The 24,288-nt window shown below is 46.8% G+C and overlaps 1 protein-coding gene across 7 annotated transcripts in view; it reads right to left on the reverse strand.

Moving 5' to 3' along the window:
- LOC137412947 (general transcription factor 3C polypeptide 1) overlaps positions 1-24,288 on the reverse strand; it is a 322,675-nt gene that overhangs the window by 154,520 nt on the left and 143,867 nt on the right. For all 7 annotated transcript variants that reach the window (XM_078766833.1, XM_078766836.1, XM_078766832.1 and 4 more), the window contains exon 20: positions 18,206-18,303. In XM_078766833.1, coding sequence (XP_078622959.1) covers positions 18,206-18,303 — 98 coding nt within the window. The remainder of the gene's footprint in view (positions 1-18,205; positions 18,304-24,288) is intronic.

Consider the following 24,288-nt stretch of genomic DNA (forward strand, 5'->3'; position numbering starts at 1 on the left):
AGGTCGAGGAGGATGAGAATGTTGAGGTTGCCAGCATCAGAGGAGAGGAGAAGGTCGTTGGTGATTTTGAGGAGAGCAGTTTCAGTACTGTGGTTGGAGCGGAAGCTGGATTGGAATGTTTCATACAGGTTATTGGCAGAGAGGTGATGTTTGAGTTGAGCGGCTACAGCGCGTTCCAAAACTTTCGACAGAAAGGGTAGGTTGGAGATGGGTCTGAAGTTGTTTAGGGTGTCAGGGTTTAGTCCAGGTTGTTTCAGAATGGGGGTAACATCAGCAATTTTGAGGGATGGTGGGACGATGCCTGTAGACAGGGAGGAGTTTATTGTTGCAATGATAAGTGGAGAGAGAGCAGGAAGGGAGGCCTTGACAAAGCTGGAGGGGATGGGGTCAAGAGTGCAGGTGGCAGTTTTGTTTCCTATGAGGAGATCAGAGAGGTCAGTAGGGGAGATTGGGGAGAATTGAGACAGGGGATGGCAGGATAAGGGGGGGCAGGTGGTTTGAGGGTGAGCGGTTGCGGCGGTGGTCAAGCTGTTGTAGATGTTTTCAACTTTGCGTTGGAAGAATGAAAGGAAGGAGATGCAGTTGTCTACTGTGAATGACTGGGTGGTGGTGTTCAGGGGGCTGAGGAGTTTGTTTATTGTAGAGAAGAGTGCTTTGGGGTTTCCGGAGCCAAAGTGGATAATTTGAGAGTAGTAGGCGGAGCGGGCGCGGGAGAGGGCATCTTTGTAGTGTTGTAGGTGGTCCTTGTAGGCTTGGGAGTGAATTGTGAGACCTGTTTTATTGCGGAGTCTTTCAAGTTGGCGAGCACGAGTTTTCATCAGGCGGAGTTCAGGGGTAAACCAGGGAGCAGAATGGGTGAAAGAAACCGTTTTGGTTTTTATAGGCGCAAGTTGGTCAAGGCAGGAGGAGAGAGTGTGGTTGTAGTAGTCAGTGAGATCAGAAGGGTTGTGGAGGTCAACGAAGGGAGAAGTGGACATTTTTTCAGAGAGGGTGGATGAGTGAGGTAGGTGAAAGAGCGTTTAGCTTACGGAAGTTGATAGTGCAATAATGCCTTGGTGTTGGGGCGGGGATGTTGATGGTCATAGTGATGGCTAAGTGGTCAGAGAGGGTGAGGTCGGAGCCAGAGAGATGGTGCAAGATTAATCCACTAGAGCAGACAAGGTCCAAAATGTGACCACGGTTATGGGTAGGAAAGTTGACATGTTGAGTGAGGTTAAAGCAGGTGAGTAAATCAGTGAAGTCGGTGGTTATCGTGGAGTCAGTGGAGTCCATGTGGATATTGAAATCACCAAGGAGGAGGATTGAGGGGGAGAGGGAACATAGCTGGGTCAGAAAGTAGGAGAAGTCAGACAGGAATGATGCGTGTGGTTTGGGAGGGCGGTAGACAACAGCCATGACTGACTGTGTGTGACCAGAGAGTTTAAAAGCCAGGTGTTCAAATGATGGAGCAGATGCGATGGAGATGAGGCTGGTCCTGATGTCTTGTCGGTGAATAACGGCAATTCCACCACCTCGGCCCTCCGAGCGTGGTTTATTGATGTAGGAATATCCATTGGGTGTGGTGAGGTTGAGTGCGAAGTAGTCCAGAGGTTGTTGCCAGGTTTCAGTGAGACAGAGAAAGTCCAGTTTATTTTCCAGGATGTAGTCATTGAGGATGAGGGATTTGTTGTTGAGGGACCGGGTATTGAACTGGGTGAGCTTGATGTTGTTTTGTACGGCGGGGATGAAATCAGGTGATGTGGCCAAGGTGCGATTGTGTGCGTTGCTGTGACCAGGTGCGCTGGGACGATGAGTGGGAGTGCGCTGAGCCGACCAGAGGATGGGGATGGAGTGACCTGATTGTAAATGAACAAACTTATGACCGGAGCCACGGTGAATGTACCTGGGTCGTCGCAGGTGTCCATTGGATTTGATTGCAGAGATGCATGAGGGTCATTCCATGTCAAATCATCAAAGAATCTGCCGTCATCTCTCAGATTTTTGTAAAACTTTGGGAACCAATTGGGACCCATGAAAAACAGCTAGAACTCAAATATTTTTGCTAACAGCCTCTTAATTAGTGAGATACAGGTTAACGAACTTTGGACTAATTAGCGCGATGTCGCGAATTCAAATGGCCATATCTCTAAAAGTATAACACCTAGAGAGCTGGTTTTGGTGTCATTTTAAAGGTATTTTCATGCCCTATGAATTTGTCTGGGCAACATTTTCCTACCTCCAACCACAAAAAAAGTTATCACAAAATATAAACTTCAATCGTGAATCCAAAACAAATGTATCCTTCAAATTTCCTCAAATTCATCCCAGATGTACCTTATGATGTCAAGAAGCTTCCACATAAGTTTTGTGATGGGCACTCCAATAGTTTCTGAGATATGAGCAATAATGTACATGTACGTATGGCATATAGGTTCGAAAATCAGCATTTGTAATGTATTATACAATCATTCTAACCTAGCCATGACAGGGAACACAGGGAACAACCATCAATTGCTTTGAAGTATCATATACTTTCATTTTCAACTGGGCCTGAGGGGAATTCTCATCTGGGGAATTCCAACTGGGATTTCCCATGTGGGTAAGTCGAGGTGATGCAACTTTCACAGTCTAAGATCCCCAGGGAAAGTCCAAGTTGGCTTAGTGTAATGCTTAGGCCTGCCACCAACAGAAATTGGCAGTTCACTTCTGAAGGAGCTGCAGAAAAATGACGACTGCCAAGGAAAAGTTCATCTTGAAGCAGAAATCCTGCTGCAATCCCTTTGGAGCTCATGAAAAACCAAAGTCGTCTGGCTTGAGAGCTGTTAGCCAAAAAGCCATAGCCGCTCATCCAAGCCTCAAACTGCAAAGTGCACAGAAAATCTGAACCCAGTGTCGTAAGAAACTGGCAAAAAGACAACCAGGTGTGGTAGAGACTCAGAGTGAAATACGATTACCAGTGACCAGCAGCGCTATTAGCAGTAGTGAGGACAATGATGGTGGAGGTGAATCACCAATACCAGGCAGTTCAGGGGAGTTTGAATTTCATTCTCCTGAAATGGAACTGAATACACTGAATGAGTCTTTGGGATTGATTGGAGAATCACCTATTCCAAAAAAGAGACTTGCTGCAGATAAATATGTGAAATCCAAAACCAAGAAAATCGGTGACACTGGTTAGTGAACCTAAGTCAGGTTAGTGAACACTGTGTACTTGAACTCACTTATTGATTGTATAATACATTACAAATGCTGATTTTCGAACCTATATGCCATACGTACATGTACATTATTGCTCATATCTCAGAAACTATTGGAGTGCCCATCACAAAATTTATGTGGAAGCTTCTTGACATCATAAGGTACCTCTGGGATGAATTTGAGGAAATTTGAAGGATACATTTTTTGGGGATTCACAATTGAAGTTTATATTTTGTGATAACTTTTTTGTGGTTGGAGGTAGGAAAATGTTGCCCAGACAAATTCATAGGGCATGAAAATACCTTTAAAATGACACCAAAACCAGCTCTCTAGGTGTTATACTTTTAGAGATATGGCCATTTGAATTCGCGACGTCACGCTAATTAGTCCAAAGTTCGTTAGTCTGTATCTCACTAATTAAGAGGCTGTTAGCAAAAATATTTGAGTTCTTGCCGTTTTTCATGGGTCCCAATTGGTTCCCAAAGTTTTACAAAAATCTGAGAGATGACGGCAGATTCTTTGATGATTTGACATGGAATGGCTGATGATGGGGTGGAGCGGGTATTAAGCAGAAGAAGCCTTGCGGCGGAGTACCGCAGAGCCATGCCAGGCAGGAGCGAAGAGACGAGCACGAGGCCAAGGTTGAGGAGGCGAAACAATCGTCACAACCCATGGGAGCGGGCCCGAGGAAACAGCGAAGGAGCCGGGCAGGTGAAGCCAGGAGCAGAGCCGGGACCGAGCAGAGGGCAGACAGGAGCGAAGAGATGAGCACGAGGCCAAGGTTGAGGAGGCAAAGCGGCAAATGCAGCGGCAAACGACCGCCGCCGCTAATCAAGATCACGGCGGCAAACCGCCACCACCACCGCTGCAAACAATGGCCACATCCCACGGGAGCGGGCCCGAGGAAACAGCGAAGGAGCTGGGCAGGCGAAGCTAGGAGCAGAGCCGGGACCATGCAGAGGGCAGACTCAATGGCGACTCCACTCCACTCAATTTTACTGTCCGTAAACCCAGTCGTAATGTAACTTTTGTTTTTGTTAAAAAGATTTTGGGCTAATGTGCAAAATAAAGAGATACTTCTGGAAAACGCACAGAAGTTTAACACAGTACTGTCCGTGAATTGAGTTCGATATCAGTTTACATCACTTTCAAGGATCAATTTATTTGCTTCGAAATGTCAAATGTGTTTTTTTTGTTTGTTTGTTTTTCTTTTTTCTTTTCTTTTTTGTATACTGAATCGAGGCTCGTGAAAGAGCTAACATTTACTTCACAAACAAATCGACCAGACAAACAAAATACACAAAAAGAGGGAGCGGAAGACAAGATAGGGAGAAAAGGGGAAGCACACAAACACAACATCCGAGAGCAGGGAGATGTGTGGAAGGGAGAGGACCCGAGGGGAGGAGGCATGGGAAGGGGGGGGGGGGGGAGGGAGAAGTATAAAGCACAAGGACACCAAGGACTTCCAGGACAGAAGTTGGTATTTCAAAAAGTGGAATTGGGGTGAAATTAGCGGGAGTAGAAAGGATCAAGGTTTTGGATGGGGGAAGATAAGAGATGGTGGTGAACAGCTGTTTTAAAGACTTGGAGGGTGGAGTGGGATTGAAGAGAGTGAGGGAGTTTGTTCCAGAGGCGGGAGAAAAGAGGAATGAAGGAGTGAAGGTGAGCAGAGAGTCTTGATTTTGGCAGTTTAACCAAAAGAGGGTTGCAGGCAGATCTTGTGCGACCTGTAGGAATATTTGCGGGACAGAGCCCAGAGAGAGCTGGGGGGGCAAGGCCAGAGAGGAGTCGGTAGAAGACGGAAAGACCACCAACCTGCCTGCGGTGAGTGAGTGAGAGGCCCTTGGAGTTAGCTTCATCGCGGGAGATTCCAATGATTCTGAATGCTTTGGTTTCAACAGCGTGAATGCGAGCTAGGTGTGAGGCAGGAGCACCAGCCCAGAGGGGAGAGCAGTATTCCATTGAGCTGCGGATGAAAGCCTTGTATGTGGTGAGGAGCTCAGGTGTGCCAAGGAAGGACTTCGCACGACGGAGGATGCCCAGTCGGCGACTGGCTTTGGAGGCCAGATTTGAAATGTGATTTTTCCAGGAAAGATCATGGCAGATAGTGAGACCCAAAAGCTTGAGTGACAGAACTTCTTGGAGAGGATTATTCAGAAAGTGGTCACATTTTAAAGGTCACATTAACAAAATCTAGAATAATTTCAACATAATTCCAATGAACTTTTGGTTCTAAGTCATCTTGAAAAGTAAGTTCACCCCCACAAAAAAAATATTCCATATGAAATGCCAAGTCTGTACATATAGCATAAGGGATTTGAACGTGGCTTCAAAGCATCATAAGCCTTTAGTTCCAATGGGAATGCTAAACAGGCCGATCCATGTTCCTAATATTCCAGTGAATATAACATTTATATTACACAAAAAACACCCACGCCCTCAAGGAGCATTGGCAAGTCGTCTCCCCCGCCCCCCCCCCCCCCCCCCCTCCACTCAATCCCCACTTCTCCTCCTCACAGAGGGAGGATTTTTTTATTTTTTTTTAAACCCTGGCCATTACCAACACGTATGCAAAAGTCAGTGGAGATTGGGCGAAAGTTGTAAGTCGTCCCCCCGAGCAGGGTGGGGGAGGAGTATTGTGCCCATAAGTTGACCCTGGGTACCACAACAAGTATGCAAAATTTGGTATAAATCGGTCCAGCGCTGTCTTTTACGATGATTTTCACATGTGCACATATACAGTATTGTATTGCCTTATTGACTATAGAAGGAAATATGATTCAATATGCGAATCTTCAGTTCAGCTTAGTGAAGCAAGAGCACTACCGTATATAAGCATACCGACCAAATGTGTCGAGTGGTTTTAGGTACTTCTGCATCTGCGCAGCAATCCCAAGATGAGACTGTAATTAGCACATTTAGCGCAGCGCTAACGTGGATGACGAGTGCTGCAGTGAAGTAGTTTTTAATCACTAGTGCCACAATGAGCAAAAGGATATGACACTGTTTTTGTTATTATTATTATTATTATTTTACATACTTAGTCAAGGCTTGTACAAGAGCTAACACATATGACATATAAAAAGGGAGTGGAAGACAATAGGGAGAGAGAGAGGTAAACGCAACAATAGGGAACAGCGACATCCATCAGGAGGTCTGTGGAAGGGTACACTGGATAAACAAAATGGACACTACAGGGGATTTCAAGAAAGAAAACAGAATTTTAATGAGGTGGATTTGGGGTGTATTAACGGGGGTAGAAAAGATCAAGGTTTTGGATAGGGGAGGATAAGAGATGGTGGTGAACAGCTGTTTTTAAATCTGCAGAGAGGAGTGGGATTGAAGAGAGTGAGGGAGTTTGTTCCAGAGACAGGAGAAAAGAGGAATGAAAGAGTGAAGGTGAGCAGAATCTTTATTTTGACAGTTTAACCATAAGAGGGTTGCTGGTAGATCTTGTGCGACCTGTAGAAATATTTGGGGGACAGATCACAAACAGAGCAGGGGGAGCAAGGCTGGAGAGGAGTCGGTAGAAGACAGAAAGACCAACAACCTGCCTGCGGTGAGTGAGAGAAAGGCCCTCAGAATTTGGTTTTTTTTTGTTTTTGTTTTTTTGTATACAAGATCGAGGCTCGTGAAAGAGCTAACATTAATCACACAGAAAGACAAACCGACACATAAAACATTTAACATGGGGAGCGGTAGACAAGATGGGGCGAGAGGGGGAGGAACACAAACACAACATCTGTGAGAGGGAAAGGGCTTTGGGGGGAGGGAGGCATGGGAGGGGGGGGGGGGTGGGAGAGGTATAAAACATATGGACACTGCCAGGACTTCCAGGAAAGAAGGTGGAATTTCAAACAAGGTGGATCTGGGGTGAATTAGTGGGGGTAGAAAAGATCAAGGTTTTGGATGGGGAAAGATAAGAGATGGTGGTGAACAGCTGTTTTAAAGACCTGGAGGGAGGAGTGGGATTGAAGGGAGTGTGGGGGTTTGTTCCAGAGGCGGGAGAAAAGAGGAATGAAAGAGTGAAGGTGAGCAGAGAGCCGAGATTTCGGCAGTTTAACCATCAGAGGGTTGCTGGCAGATCTTGTGCGACCTGTAGGAATATTTGGGGGACAAAGCACAGAGAGAGCTGGGGGAGCAAGGCCAGAGAGGAGTCGGTAGAAGACAGAAAGACCACCTACCTGTCTGCGGTGAGTGAGTGAAAGGCCCTTGGAGATAGCTTCATCAAGGGAGATTCCAATGATTGTGAAAGCTTTGGTTTCGAAGCCGGGCTAGGTGTGAGGCAGGAGCACCGGCCCATAGGGGAGAACAGCATTCCATTGAGCTGCGGATGAAAGCATTGTGTGTGGTGAGGAGCTCAGGTGAGCCAAGGAAGGACTTCGCACGACGGAGGATGCCCAGTCGGCGACTGGCTTTGGAGGCCAGCTTGGAAATGTGGTTTTCCCAGGAAAGATCATGGCAGATAGTGAGACCCAAAAGATTAATGAAATGAAAATGGCAAAATCATGGCATGGCAAAAAGATCAAAAAAGATCATGGCAAAAAAAAAAATGAAAAGCTTTTGAACGATTAATGAAAATCGAATATTTATTACAAACTGGGTTTCTTGAGATTTTCAAGTCAGAGATTCATTTGAAAATGTTGGAGGAAGGGTGGAATTCATTGGGGGAATTGGCGTGGTCAGGGAAGGTGAAAGGTTTGGAGGTGATAAGGAAATGAAAGGTTTGTTGGTTTTTTTAAAGACACTAAAAAGGGGTTATAATTGGGAGGGGGGTGGGGGGGCAAATGGGTTTAACAGACACGGCGTGCTGTAAAAGGTTGGCTGCCAAAAATCATATCTATATATATCTGGAGACAAAATGTATATGGACAACCTTGCCAACAAGCCACTGGAAATCTGTAGGAAGCCTCTAAACAACATGACCCTACACGCGAATATGGCGCATTCAGCGGCGATCAGCCATTATGGTTTATCCATGTTCCTTGTGTAATGATAAAGGAAAAACGTAATTCTAACAAACCAAATATATTGTTGCGGTTTTGAGAACCCACACTTTTGTAAATAAATAATCACTTTTGTAAATAATTCTCATCATTAAAAGGTCAAAGGTCGCACCCATAGTTAGACCACAGCAACACGTAGGACACCATAGGACTTTCAGTTATTTCCTTATTATGTGTCTCGTTAAGGCTGTGTTCCCAATAGTTGAATCTGCGGTGTCAATTCAATAAGAATAGGCCCTTTTGTTCATTTTGCAGCTGCTCTCTCCAAACTACGCCATTATGCGCCCCTACAGTCGGGGCTTGTCTCTCCCCAAATTGTCACGTGGTTTGATTAGCAGCGTTCGCTGCATTGAGCCTTCGTCGCCTTAGCGCTCGCTCCAAACGCCATTGACCATGCGGTCTCAGGCCGAGGAAAAAGGGGGCGGGACACAAGAACAAGGTGTGGCCACGTCAACTCACCATCAAGGGCGGAGCCGGTAAGCCCTCGCCAACCAACCAGGGCTGATGAAATACCATCACGGGCATGGCTCTATGAAGCGCGGAGTAATCTGGGGGCGCGTAATATAAGCACGAGCGCGAGCCTTTTTTACGAGTCGACTCGGGTTGGAGACGGCGCTTTGTGGGGTCTGGCTGAGGCGGACTGCTTGTGGGAGGTCTGCTGGGAGCGTCGGCTGCTGAGAGATGAAGCTGCACAGAGCCCTTTGACGAACTGCTTCGGAAAGCCCTTGTATGAACTTGCGAGAGAGAGAGCGTTTGCTCGATAAACATATTACGTACGCAGCATCCCAGCCCCTCGCTATATGTAAGGTCTGCTAGCGGTCGACGACACGCGAAGCTGCCTGCCGTTCTTCGCCCGTGGAACCGGAGCCTGGACAGAGTCGACCTACCTGGAACCATCTACCTGCACCTTCCACCCTGCCCGCTACAATTCCCGTGTGAGTGTCTGTTTGTCCTGGGGTCCCGACTCCGCAACAATATTGTTGCGGATCTCCAACGTCGGCCTCCCCCTTATCAAGGGGGGATTAATCCCCTTGTCCTTTTACTGGCCGACGCGATCCCGGGGCTATCACGTTCCTTCCGGTCAGCGCTGAATAGGGTGGTTGGTCGAATTGGTCCTATTACCTAAGTACCAGCGCCTTCCGGGAAGCAAGGAAATAACCCCACCCGAACCACGGCATTAGTGGACACGCTGAGCGAATTAGCGAGCCGCGATTCAGGCCGTTAGACCAAAAAATATATATTGCTGGTCTCTGGTCAGACCAAAGTTCCAGAATTGATGCGGCGATGCGGTTATTTTATTTTTATTTTGAAAAGCATGAATTGCACATATAGAGGTTTTTTTTGTGTCCTCATGCCTTGCGGTCCTCCTCATCTGCCGTGGCGCCGTCCAGAGAGAAATTAAAGACAGCCAATAGGACTTGTAGGCCTTTTTTTTGTAAATAATGAACACAAGCTAAAGTTATTTTAAAATGTATTTATTCTGAAAATCATTAAGTTCTTCAAGCATATTATAGATTGCCATTTCCTTCTCGAGATCGCCTCGCCGTACCCTCAAACATTCCAATGCGTCGATCGCGTCAACACTGCGCATGCGCAAGTGGTCTCACAGGCCGATGGTCTCCCACGATCTCTTCTCCCAGTCCACCAGATTATTACAGACACTTACAACTTCATGACAAACGAGATAGGATCCAGGCCTAACTAACAAGACCACCCGCAGCTCTCTAGGTCTTCTGGTTGCTTCACACGAACCCGACAAAGAACGTCTTCGTTTCAATAAATGACAATATCCAGCCGATAGAGGCCTTGCATCGCGTGTGAGCGTCGTCCATGGCAACCGGTTCCGGCCGCCATCTTGGGTGCAATAAACAACATGACGGGAAGGCTGTCGTTTGATCAGACGGACCTGTCAGTTTACACCCGTAGCTTGCCCATTGAGGCGTTTTTGCGGTATTGCGAGAAACTGAGGCTGTGTCATCTGCCTGTGGACCCGTGTGGACCCACAAGTAAGCCAAACGTACGCCACACGTACGCCACACACACTCCACAGTCCACACACACTCCACACGTATGCCACAAGTACGCCAAACGTATGCCACACACACTCCACACGTAGGCCACACGTAGGCCACACGTATGCCACACGTATGCCACACACACTCCACACGTACACCACACGTATGCCACACACACTCCACACGTACGCCACACGTACGCCACAAGTACACCACACGTACGCCACACGTACGCCACACGTACGCCACACACACTCCACATGTATGCCACACGTATGCCACACACACTCCACACATACTTCACACGTACGCCACAAGTACACCACACGTATGCCACACACACTCCACACGTACGCCACACATACGCCACACACACTCCACATGTACGTAACCAAATGCCTAATCCTGCTTTTCACTTCGCGAGCGAAGGTAACAACCTCATGGGCCATATTCTCACCTGAGAGCTGCAGTCAAGGCAGCTATGAATCCGTTTTAGCGTTGTGTCCGGAAAACGGTAGCATGACGAGCCCGATCCCTTATGAAATCGGGCTGTTCATCCGACAGCATAACAACACTTTACTATCGTGTAGGGGGAAATTTATATGTGAGACGAGTTTCAAATTGCCGCCATTACGTATGGTGGCAGAAGCAATGTTTTGTCACCCAAGGGGTCACGTGACTAAGACGATGACGTCACATGCAACTTCCCTATTGGATTCATGACGTCATGGCACACAAAACTACTCATATCTTTGGAACGGCTGGTTGGATTTGGACAAACTAAACGCAGTTTTGTAGGGGAGAACCGTGCGCGAACGTCGATACCAAATTTGAAACGTCGTTAGTCCGTTCAGCATACCGAACGTCGATACCAAACGACGATACCAAAACGTCGATACCAAAAAATTGTTGACGCGCAGAATCAAAATCGATGCGCGGGCTGACCAGAACCCGGAAATATATTTTTCTCGGCCTTAACGGGAACTAACCCGATTGGAGCGGTTGTGATCGTGCCACGCTTACCCAATGGAGAAATCACTGAGACGGTCGAATTGAGAGGAAAACAGGAAGAACAGGGAATTTATTACAATTGTACGGGAAGGAAGAGAAGTACACACTTTGTACAAAGAAGAGGAAGAAAAAGGAATGTACAGTGAAGAGGAAGAAGCAGATACACAGGGCAGCCTTATACAGTCTTATACTTATCCCTGGACACGGGCCCGTTCGCACTCAGACTCATTCACACAGGGTTGTAGGTGGCCGGGCTGAGGGTCCACCGATGGCGTCCACAGCTCGCTCCGGTCCCTGACTCGTACCACGAAGCAGATAGTGCGGTAGACGGTAGACGGCGGGCGAGATCGCCGCGTCGGTGGCGCGGATCGGACAGTTATACTGGGGGGGGGGGGGGTGGTAGGCTGGCGATTGTACTGCGTACCCAATAGTTGTACCGGCGCCTTTTTTACGCGCTCCCGGTATCGCTATGTCCGATGCGCCACTTCCCCAATGGTGTTACCAAAGCGCCTTTCCACAAAAGTCCTGCACAAATGCCAAGGTTCGGCTTCCCTCATGAGTCCTTCACCACGCTGCAGTCCATCACCAGTCCTTCTCATGCGAGCGAGCTCAATCAGTCCTCTTCATGTGAGCGAGCTCAGTCAGTCCTCTCCATGCGAGCGAGCTCAGTCAGTCAGTCCTTTCCACGTAAAGCCTTCAGAGGGCTTTTCGCGCGCGGTTATATATCGCCGCTTTTGCCAGCCCTCTCAAACCTCTAGCCACACTAGAGGGGTCAATATATGGTTGAACCCGCAAAAAATTGATACAAAAGGTTTTTCAATGGATTCTGGTACCATTGGGCATGCTAAATAACATACTAAAAATCTAGTAACATCTGACTTCCGGAAAGGGGTCATTATCAAGATGGCGTCCAAGATGGCCGCCGGGAGCTTAAAATGGCCATATCTCAATTATTATTCAACCTAGAAAGGTGGTCTGGTCTGTGTCTGTGTGCAGATGGTCTGGTGTTGATTACGGAGGGTGTGGATGGACTGAAGGAGGGGATGGGCAGGTGGAGGGTATGTATGGAGACGGAAGGTCTGGGGGTGAATGTGGGAGGGACGAGGGTGATGGCAGGTGGTGGAGCGTGTGGTGGGGTGGAGAGAACTGGGAAGTGGCCATGTGCTGTGTGCAGGAGGGGTGTCGGAGTGAACTCCATTCAATGTGCGGTGTGCGCTGAGTGGGTTGATCAAAAATGTGGTGGTCTGGGGGGGGGGGGGTCGTTGGCCGGTGTGGCGGCTACATTCAAATGTAAGGTGTGCACAGAGGGAGCTGCAGATGGATGAAGTGTTGGGTTGGATCTTGGAGATGGCATGAAGCTGGAAGGTGTGAAAACACTTTGCTACCTCGGAGACATGCTGAATGGAGAAGGTGGATCAGACTCGGCAACGGTTGCAAGAGTGAGATGTGCATGGAAGAAGTTTTGGGAACTGAGTGGCGTGCTGATGAGGAGGGGAGTGTCGTTGAAGCTGAAGGGAAAGGTGTATGCTGTATGTGTGAGAAGTGTTATGATTTATGGGAGCGAGACATGGGTAATGAACGTAGAGCAGCAACGAAGGCTTGAAAGGGTGGAAATGCGAATGGTTCGGTGGATGTGCGGAGTATCGTTGAGAGAGAGGAAGACAAATGATGAATTGTGAAAGATGATGGGAATAGAGCCTGTGATTGATGCTGTGAAGAGGAACAGGTCGAGATGGTTTGGTCATGTGTTGAGGAAGGATGAAAGTGACTGGTTGAGAAGAGTGATGGAAATGAATGCAGAAGGAAGTAGAGGACGGGGAAGACCGAGAAAGACTTGGCTAAAGATGGTGGAAGAAGAAATGCGGGCAAGGGGGTTAACAAGGAGAGATGCAGAAAATAGGGCAAAATGGAGAAGATTGTCATGGGGACCGCAAGGCTAACCCCCGCTCTAGCAGGGAAAATGGCCTTAAAATGCATGTTGTCTAGAAAGGTGGTTTTGGTGTCTAACCCTAGGTTTTAGGGCCCAAGGAATCCAATTGAATCAAGAAAATTACCATCAGTTAATTATTTATTGACAAGTCCAAGATGGCATCCCAAGGTGACATCCTGATCCACTAAAATGGCTCTGTCGAATAGTAGTCAACCTAGAGAGATTTTTTCAGTGTGTATACCTAGGTTTAAGGCACCCAGGAAATCATCAAAATTACTTAAATAAGCACAAAGTAATCAGGTAATCCAGTAAGACAGGTTTACCAGCCCATTAGGCATTTGTATACCTGATTATTTATCAGGGAAACAAACACCCAGGCCAGTCTTCAGTCAGGTATCTACCGATGATAGACATGTACTCGGGGGACAAGACGTGCATTCTGTCAACATTGGAGTTCCTTTCTGGTCTTGCATCCAAGCACCACCTTGCCCCAGTAGTTACATTCGACCAGCCCCTATATTGGAAGGTGACAGAAATAATCCTGGATTCACCACCAGACAGCCACCTAAAATCCATTGTCCTGCTGCTTGGCTGCTTTCACACGTTTATGAATTTGCTAGGAGCGATTGGTCCACTGATGGAGGGCACAGGACTTAAGGACATTCTAGAGGTAGTCTATGGTGGAAATGCCATCGCCCATATGATGACAGGCAAATCGGTTCAGAGAGGATTCCGTGGCCATCTTCTTGTAGACAAATGTCTTAACCGTATGATGGTGTCAGAGATGGCAGATGATAGTCCCGAATTTGCAGCAATGGTTGAAAAGTCTGAAGGGATGTATACTGCACTATTGAACGGTGAGATGACATTAGAAACTGTGTTCACCTCAGAGACCCTCGGTCGAATAAACGAAGAGCTGGAGAAAAGGAAGATGGAACTGGGTGCTAGGTCCAAGACAAGTCAATTGTGGCTGAATTACCAAAGCATGGTAAAAGTTGCTATGTCACTGATAAAGGCAGATCGAACAGGTTCTTGGCTGATGCACCTACGCGCCGTTTCTGACTGCATTCCGATATTCGCCGCAGCTGGGCATTACAGTTACCTGAAATCAGCATACGTCTATGTCCAAGAGATGGGTCAGCTTGATATCAGCCACCCAGACATATTCAGAAAATTCGAAAAGGGTTTTCATGTTATCCGTCGCAGCAGCCAGTTATGGGCAGGCCTCAGTTCAGATCTTGTAATTGAGCAGACGTTGATGAGGTCGTTGAAGATCACTGGAGGTCTGACACACGGAAGCGGTATGTCTGAAGAGCAGAGAGCCCTTTGAACCATGTCAAGCCCCATAACATCAGAGTACAATATCGCAATGCAGGAGTTCACAAACCTGTCATACACGACATCTGAACAGCACAAGGATTTGACGGAGTCAAGGATGAAAAGGGACGCTGCTGACCTGGAGGAGATCAGTTCAAAACTTGTAGGATGCTCACCTTTCTCGCCAGACTCTTCATTAAGGAACATTGTCACTGGTGTTGTGGCTCAGGAAGGTGTGAATGTGCATGAATATGAGTCTGTTGGATGCAAAATCATGCACAAAATGATTGGACAGTGTGCATTCACATTCTCATTCAGTAGAAAGGATAAAGCCAGAACCCTTGGACAAACATCAGCTATAAGGGTCGCTCCTGATCGAACCATTGATTCTGCACTTCTTTTTCAACGTTTCCTGGTAGTCTCCCAAACTGGAGAGCTATCATTGCAGGAGGTTATGAGTTATGAGCTCAGTCCTTTCCCTCCTGCCCTCTTTGAAGCCAGAAACGTCTTCCGAAAGGCTGATAAGCCACAACTAGCTCACGCGATCTGTGATCATGCAAGTGATGCCATCCTAGATTCTGTACCAGAAACGGAGATCCACGTCCTTGATGGAGGTTCACTCCTTCACAGAATACCATGGAAGAGTGGAGAAAGCTATGGTGAAATAGCGCAGTCGTATGCTGACGTCACCATCCAGCATTATGGTTCAGCTACGACCATTGTCTTTGATGGCTATGAGGAAGGGCCGTCCATTAAAGACAACACGCATCAGAGAAGAGGACACAATATTCATCCCATTGTCAGCTTCACTGCTGAGACAAAGTTCTCAGGCAAGAAGGAGGTCCTGTCAAGAGATATCAAGAAACAGAGACTGATCGGGATGATAAGTGATGAACTGAGAGAAAGGTATTGCACTGTGGTCAATGCACCTGGAGATGCTGACGTAGATATAGTAAAGGCTGCAGTGGAGGCATCTCTTCTACACACCACTACACTGATTGGAGAAGATACTGATCTCCTTGTCTTACTCCTTTACTATGCGCAGGGAGACAGTAAGAGCCTTTATTTCAGATCGGACAAGTCCAAAGCTGATGGCAGTTTTAAAGTGTATGACATCAACCGTCTAAAAGAAATCCTCGGACATGACGTGTTCTCAGTTGATATTCATCCATGCCATGACTGGTTGTGACACGAATTCTCGGATTTTTGGTGTTGGCAAAAAGACTGCTTTCCAGAAGCTTGTAAAAGGAGACCCTGTCCTTCGGTCTTGTGCCAACACATTCACCATCCCAAACCAGACCACAGAGGTGATCGATGACCTTGGATGCCGAGTAATGGCTATCCTCTTTGGTGGCAAGTGCAAAGATTCCCTTGCAACAATGCGATATAACACCTTCAGCAAGAAGGTTGTCTCTGCTTCGTCTTTTGTAACACCTGAACGTCTGCCCCCAACTGAATCCACTACCAAACTTCACTGTCGTAGAGCGTACTACCAGATCATGGTGTGGATGGGAAAAGAAGAGGGTATGGATGCCATGAAATGGGGGTGGAGCCTGCAGGATAATCAGTTTGTCCCACTTATGTCAATAATGAACGCTGCTCCAGACAGTCTCTTGAATGTCATTCATTGTAACTGCTCCACTGCCTGCAAGACACTCCGCTGCTCTTGTAGGCGATATGGACTACCATGTACTACTGCCTGTGGACCGTGCCAACTTGAAGAATGTGACAATCCACATAAGTTTCTTCCAGAGGAGTCGCAGGATGACGATGAATAGCGACGAACTGTATAAAACAACAAATGCCTAATGGGCTGGTAAACCTGGCTTACTGGATTACCTGATTACTTTGTGCTTATTTAAGTAATTTTGATGATTTCCTGGGTGCCTTAAACCTACGTATACACACTGAAAAAATCTCTCTAGGTTGACTACTATTCGACAGAGCCATTTTAGTGGATCAGGATGTCACCTTGGGATGCCATCTTGGACTTGTCAATAAATAATTAACTGATGGTAATTTTCTTGATTCAATTGGATTCCTTGGGCCCTAAAACCTAGGGTTAGACACCAAAACCACCTTTCTAGGTTGAATAATAATTGAGATATGGCCATTTTAAGCTCCCGGCGGCCATCTTGGACGCCATCTTGAAAATGGCCCCTTTCCGGAAGTCAGATGTTACTAGATTTTTAGTATGTTATTTAGCATGCCCAATGGTACCAGAATCCATTGAAAAACCTTTTGTATCAATTTTTTGGGGGTTAGGTGAGTTTTTTCCGCATATTGACCCTACTACACCCTTACCATGCCCCTTAGCCATGCCCACTCGAGCCCTGGTTGGTTGATGGGGTCTTACTGGCTCCGCCTTTGACGGCTGCCTGACGTGGAAAGACCCCCACCCTTGCGCTCCGCCCCCTTTTCGGGCCTTACCTCGTGGCATTTGGGCTGGTTTGAGCGAGCAACTGGCAGCTAACGCTGCTGGCCCAACGCGTAACAAACTGCGAGGGGCATGGGGTACAGACTGGATGGTGCTCAATGGAGTCGATTGGAGGGAGGCTGCAAAATGGACGGGGCCTACTCTTATTTGTTTTACACAACGCAGATGCAACTATTGGACATGGCCTTATCCTAAACACATACGATGAAATAACTAACGTTCTAAGGTGACCTACGTGTTGCATGTGGCCTAACTTTGGGATGCAACCTTTAACCTTTAATGATGTTACCTGTGTGTGTTCTCAAAACCGCAACAATATCATATATAAATTATTACTTCCTGAACCATTTACATCTCAATATCAAGGCACCTTCAGTGGCAATACAAAGGTAACTCAAGGAAATTGATGTTTATTTAAATACATGGTGGTGAAGAATCACTTTAAAATTAAATAATTATATCGTATCCGAATCCATGTTCAGATCTTCACCAAAATCGAATCGAATCGTCCTTGTCAGACACCCAACCGGTCCACCAAGTTTCGTCCAAATCCGTCCACAAGTTTTTGAGATATCCTACTTTGTATCGTTTTTGGCCCTGTCTCCCAATGGTGAAGAATCACTTAAAAATTATAGTAGCCGGATCCGAGTTGTTGTTAGGGTTAGGATCTTCACCAAAATATAATCATCCTCGTCACATACACAACCTCTCTGCCAAATTTCGTCCAAATCCGTCTACAACTTTTTGAGATACCTTGTTCACAGACAGACAGACAAATAAACAAGAAGACATTCGATCAAGATTAAAAGTGACGATCTTGATCAAAACTCATGTCAATCGGATGCAAAGTGACGATTTTTGATGAAAATGGATGATTTTAGGAGTTTGACCTTCAGTTGACATTTGACCTTTTGACCTCAAAAATAGTTGGTTTCCCTATTTAGTGATTCAATGTGTGCAAATGCTGTTCAATTCTCAAGTCAATCTGATGAAAATTGGCGATTTTAGAAATTTGACCTTCAGATGACCTTTGACCTCTAAAACAATAGGCTTCTCAATTGTGACGACCTCTCCAACTTGCTGAAGTTTCATGACGATTGGTTTAGAATTGTGACCTGTAGGCTGGTGACAAACAGACAGACAGACAGAATAACAAACACAACCGACCAATACAATTGAAAATCTTCGATGTTGCAAGTAACAAACAGACAGGGGTGAAAACATAACCTTCATCCATATTCGGTAGCAGAGGCAATGACGTTTGCCAAATCATCATAAACTATTACAACCCTGAAGTGGCACACAATTTCACCTCTTGTGGAGCAACTTCTGTCTCATCTCCAGAGGCAGGAAGCGGATGAGGGTGTTTCGACGGAAAGGATGATTCAGATACTCTTCCAGATTGTCCACCTGATCAGGAAGGTAAAATGCAACAATGGCAATATATAAAATGTCACCACATGTCTCCTCAAATGTTCAACTCGTTCTCAAGAGGTGACCGTAAAACAGTGTAACATGTAGAAATTGTGGAAAAACATCTAGAAACACAAATCTTACTCAGGATGAAACAGATTAAACCAGCTTTCCACTGGTCATGGTCTCACTCCCTCTTTACGTTCAACCCTCCCCAACTACAAATGTGTTCTTCCAGAACCACGTACTGGTTATACTCCCAAAATCCAGGCTTACCGGACCTCTCCACTCTATATTGATATTTCCCCCCTTCTCTGGAATCACCTTCCTGAGGCTATTCAATCCCACTTCTCTCCATGGCTTCAAGCAAGTGGTGCACCACTATCTCCATGGCTTCAAGCAAGTGATGCACCACCATCTCCAAGGCTTCAAGCAAGTAGTGCACCACCATCTCCATGGCTTCAAGCAAGTGGTGCACCACCCTCTCCATGGCTTCAAGCAAGTGGTGCACCACCCTCTCCATGGCTTCAAGCAAGTGGTGCACCACCATCTCCGTGGCTTCAAGCAAGTGCAAGTGGTGCACTACCCTCTCCACGGCTTCAAGCAAGTGGTGCACCACACTCTCCGTGGCTTCAAGCAAGTGGTGCACCACCCTCTGCATGGCTTCAAGCAAGTGGTGCACTACCCTCTCCACGGCTTCAACAAGTGGTGCACCACCCTCTCCATGGCTTCAAGCAAGTGGTGAACCACCCTCTCCATGGCTTCAAGCAAGTGGTGAACCACCCTCTCCGTGGCTTCAAGCAAGTGGTGCACCACCCTCTCCATGGCTTCAAGCAAGTGGTGCACCACCCTCTCCGTGGCTTCAAGCAAGTGGTGCACCACACTCTCCGTGGCTTCAAGCAAGTGGTGCACCACCCTCTGCATGGCTTCAAGCAAGTGGTGCACCACCATCTCATCTCCATGGCTTCAACACACCACCCTCTCCATGGCTTCAAGCAAGTGGTGCACCACGCTCTGCACGGCTTCAAGCAAGTGGTGCACCATCCTCTCCACGGCTTCAAGCAAGTGGTGCATCGCATAAAAAATATTAAAATAAGATAAAACTAGATAGAACTGCACTCTTCAACATCGCGACATCGATTGATAGGCCTCCGCACACAATATTACATCATTATACATACAGTACTTGTAACAAGCTTGATTTAAATTCATTCAGCTGTTGTCAAGCATCACATTTTTACCTGACACTAGCAGCAAGGACCCGTGGAACAGAGTTCCATGGAAAACCCTCCCTTTGTTTGGGCGGTGTATCGGAAATTAGTATAGTATTAATACGTCATTGTGGTACGATTTATTATCTTAAACGATAAAAGTCTTTCTTGGCCATGAGAGATAACATCGTGGGTTCCGAAATAATACAACGCTTTAATAATGACAGTTAGTTAGTACAGTATTATTGGCCTACACGTACTGTATCGTTGGAAGACCCATGACGTGTCGTATGTTTTCAATATGATTTTAGCAATCGATTTGTTTGTGTTTCACACTGAATGAAAAACGCAAAGGTGATTGTGATTGTGACATATGATATACTTTAACCTCCAGTAACTTTGCAGTCACTATGAAGGGATTAGTGTTACCACTAGATTTACTATGAGGGCCAGTCAATAAGTACGGTAACCTTAAAATGGCGATATACATTTCAGAATGTAATGTGTGTCGTTGTAGACAACATATGTTATATCGATGGGAAAGAGTCATGTTTTGCCTGTTGTAGATCTGGCAACATTGAGCATATGACGTCAGTCGAGCAGTTCCAAGATGGCGGCTCCCTTAGAAACATGCACCAGTTTGCACCAGTAAAGTGAGGATGTGAATCCCAGTGAAATCCATCGCAGAATGAAGATGCAATATGGTGATGCATGTTTGTCACTGCAGCAGGTGTACAACTGGAACAGGAAGTTTAAAAGTGGAGTGTCCAGTGTGGCAGATGCTGCCCGCTCGGGCCGGCCTCACACAGCCGACACACCAGGAATGGTTGCAGGAGTTGAGCGCGTGCTAAGGGTAAACCGTCACATTACGCAGGATGAAGTGGTCTCCAAATTGAACATTAGTCATGGTTCAGCACACCATATTATTCACAACGTGCTGGGGTTCCGTAAAGTGTCTGCAAGGTGGGTGCCGAGACAACTCACACAGGGAACTGAAAGAACGGCGAGTAGATGCATGTGAAGAACTTCTGCGATGTTACAAAACAGAAGGCGACGCTTTCTAACAGCGCGAAGTGACAGGGGATGAAAGCTGGGTCCACTACTTTCATCCAGAAACGAAGAGGGCAAGCAAAGAGTGGTGCCATTCAACGTCAACGAAGCCCAAAATATTCCGCACACAGCCGTCCGCTGGAAAAGTGATACTGACGGTCTTCTGGGATAGCTGAGGCCCACTTGTGAAGCATTACATGCCCAGAGGGACCACAATCACCAGTGCATCATACTGTGACCTCCTATAAAATCATCTGAAACTAGAACGGCACTCAGTAGAGAGGATACCTCCGCCTGGTTGGCCATATCACTCATGGTGAAGATTCACTTATAAAATTAAATAATTCTTTTATCCGAACCCATATTTAGATCTTCACCAAAATCGAATCGATTCTTCCTCGTCTCACACACAACCTGTCCACCAAGTTTCGTCCAAATCCGTCCACAACTTGATGAGATATCCTGTTATGTATCGTTTTTGGCCCGATCTCTCAATGGTGAAGAATCACTTAAAATTCAAGTAGCCGGATCCGAATCCTCACCAAAATCGGGGTCTCGCGAGATCTCGGAGACGGTGGGAGGGATTTTCGAAGCTCCACACGGTCTCCACGTTTTTCGAAGTTAAGTCTGTTCACAATTGTATTTTGTCGAAACTGTATTTATCTTTCGGTGTGTGAAGTTATTGTGTGCAACTTTGGTTGTTTCTCGGTGTTTATCTTTCATAAATTGATAGTCTGTTTGCCGTGTCGCGAGCAAGGCCTTTGCCGCGTCGCGAACGATTTGAAATCGAAGTTAAGTGATTGTTCCCATTTGTATTTTCGTTAAAACTGTATTTATTTATGGTGTTGTACGTATATTGTGTCCCGACGAAGATTTTTCGGTGCAAATCTTTCATACCTGTATTGAAAATCGTGTTAATTCGTGTCGTGTCTTGAGGCCTTGTACAGTGTGCACTGTACAACCTTGAGGCTTTGTTTTTCTATCAGCGGTCCGTCGTTTGTGATCCAATAACTTTCATTCTCTGTATTCCCAGTCTTTTCACCCATAGCCTACTCCCTTGTGTAAATCTCAACTCAAAAAAAAAAAAAAAAAAAAAAAAAAAAAAAAAATACATTTCCTTCTCTGTTCTCATTCGTTTATTCATTCTTATTCATTCGTTCGTTCTTCGACCACGTGTTTCTCCCCCATTTCCCCAGATAGTTTTCACTCATTAACCTTCAATGTTTACACTTTCCCCTCAAGTTATGTATTCCGTCATATTTTATAACACCTTTTTCTTCTTCTTCTTTAAAAGGCTGCTTTCGACTTGCTCACCAAATCAATTCATCCCAAAAAAAATATCCATCTCCTATAGTGCCTTTTTTCTACATTCCCTAAACTCTCCTGCACTCCATCCTCCATCCAGCGTCCTTAAACGTATTTTTAACTCGAAGGTCACAAGAAACTCATTTTGCAATAAATGTTCGTTTCCCATAAATCGTACACTTTCAAAAATCCAATCTCACCCCTCCCCTCCAAATCTTCCCCATAACCCCTCCCCTCCAAATCTTCCCCATCACCCCTCCCCTCCAAATCTTCCCCATCACCCATCCCTTTCAAATCTCCCCCCTTGCCCCCTCCCTCCTAAACTACCCCCTCACCCCTCCCCGCCAAGACGCCCCCTCGCCCCTCCCCTCCTAGACTCCTGCCTCACCCCTCCCCTCCAAATCTCCCCCATATCCCATCCCTTTCAAATCCCTCCCCTTGTCCCTTCCCTCCCAAACTCCCCCCTCACCCCTCCCCTTCAAATCTCCCCACCCTCATTGCTTCTCAATTTTCCCCCTCTCACTCCCCCTCCTCAAAGCATCCTCCCCGCTTCTTCCCCCTTCAAACTCTCACCTCCATCTCCCCCAACCTTCTGCCTCGCTCTTCCCCCTCCTCAAATAACACCTCATTGTGGCTCACCCAATCACCATCAAACCTTTTGTCCGCCCCATCCTTCCCTTTCTCCGAGCTATTCTGAAATCTCTGACACACCTTCAACAGCTCTCCCTACCTCTTCCACCTCTTCCACATCTTACCCTACCCCTCCTCCCCCCTGTTCTGTATCTGATGCTCCCCCTTCCTCTTCATTAACGGTATGGACCTCAAACATCCGGGGCATTTGTTCAAACTTAACTGATCTCTCCATACAGGTTGCTTCTGTCAAACCAGACGTGATCTGCTTAACAGAAACTTTCCTCCTTAATGATGTCTCTGATTCCATAGTATCTTTCCCGGGCTACTCCCTCCTCCGGTATGATAGACCTGAGCCTCGTCCTGGAGGCGGGGTTGCTATCTTTATCAAAAACTCTCTTCCTCACTCGCCCTGCACTGCACTCTCTCCACCTCACCCCCAGGAATACCTCTGGCTACGACTTCCCCTTCGCTCCCACCTCTTGTTCATATGTGTGTTGTACCGTCCACCAAACAGTGATGACTCCATCTACATCTCGCTGTCTGATGATATGGACCAACTTCTATCTACTCATCCCAACTCTCTCTTCCTCATATGTGGTGATTTCAACTGTCATCATGCCAGTTGGCTGGGTGTGGGTACCTCTCTCACCAGCCATGGCTCCTCAGCAAAGGACTTCTGCGACTCACTGGGACTGACACAATCTGTCAATTTCCCGACCCGGATCTCAGTCAACGGAACATCTTCTCTTCTGGACTTGGTTATGACTAACTTCCCTGAAAATGTCTGCTGCTCTTCTTCTGCTCCGATCGGATCATCTGATCATGTCCTTGTTAAAGTGGACATCTCTCTGACCATCCTCAGGGAGCCTGCTCAGCGTCGACGAGTCTGGCATTTCACTCAGGCCAACTGGCACGGTCTTCAAGCAGCCATCAATCATCTGGACTGGTCTCCCATCTCTACCACCTCTGACATCAACTCATCCTGGGAATTCTTCCAAAGTAAATTGCTCTCTCTCATGCACAGATTTATCCCATCTCGTCTTCAGTTGTCATACCCTTCCTCCCGTCCATGGTACACGGAATCTTGTGGTGAGGCTGTTGCCCAGAAACGACTTGCCTTCGTCTCCTGGAAAGCAAATCCAATGGAAGGAAATCTCATTTCCTTTCACAAAGCCCGAAACAAGTGTGTGTCCACCCTCAGGAGAGCCAGGAAACAATATCTCTCCGTTCTCAAGACCGAACTCTCTTATCTGTCTCCCTCTTCCAAATCCTGGTGGCGTCTGGTCAAATCCGTTTCTGGTGTTTGTTCCCCCTCCATCCCCTCCCTTACCTCAAACGGCTACACAGCTGACTCCGCACGTGAAAAAGCTGAATGCCTCAACTGTGTTTGCCTCTAAATCTTGTGTCCCAAACCCATCCCTCTCTGTACCCACCATACCCAGTCGTACCCTGCTGCTCCTGGACTCCGTGTCCTTTCCTCCTGACAAGGTGGAAAAGTTTCTGTCAACCCTCGACTCTGATTCTGCAACTGGACCCGACGGCATCAGCCCACGGGTCCTAAAATCCTGCTCTGCTGCTCTATCTCACCCACTCTCTGTTCTCTTCACCCTCTCTTTTGCTCAAGGTCAACTGCCATCTGCTTGGAAATCAGCCAACATCACCGCTTTGCACAAAAAAGGTGCAAAAACAGATCCTAGCAACTACAGACCAATCAGCCTTCTCCCAATTATCAGCAAAGTCATGGAATCCATCATTGCTTCGGATATGAAATCTTTCCTCTTCT

The sequence above is a fragment of the Myxine glutinosa genome, chromosome 12, assembly GCF_964187855.1.
Source record: "Myxine glutinosa chromosome 12, kmMyxGlut1.1, whole genome shotgun sequence".
NCBI classification, from domain to species: Eukaryota; Metazoa; Chordata; class Myxini; order Myxiniformes; family Myxinidae; genus Myxine; species Myxine glutinosa.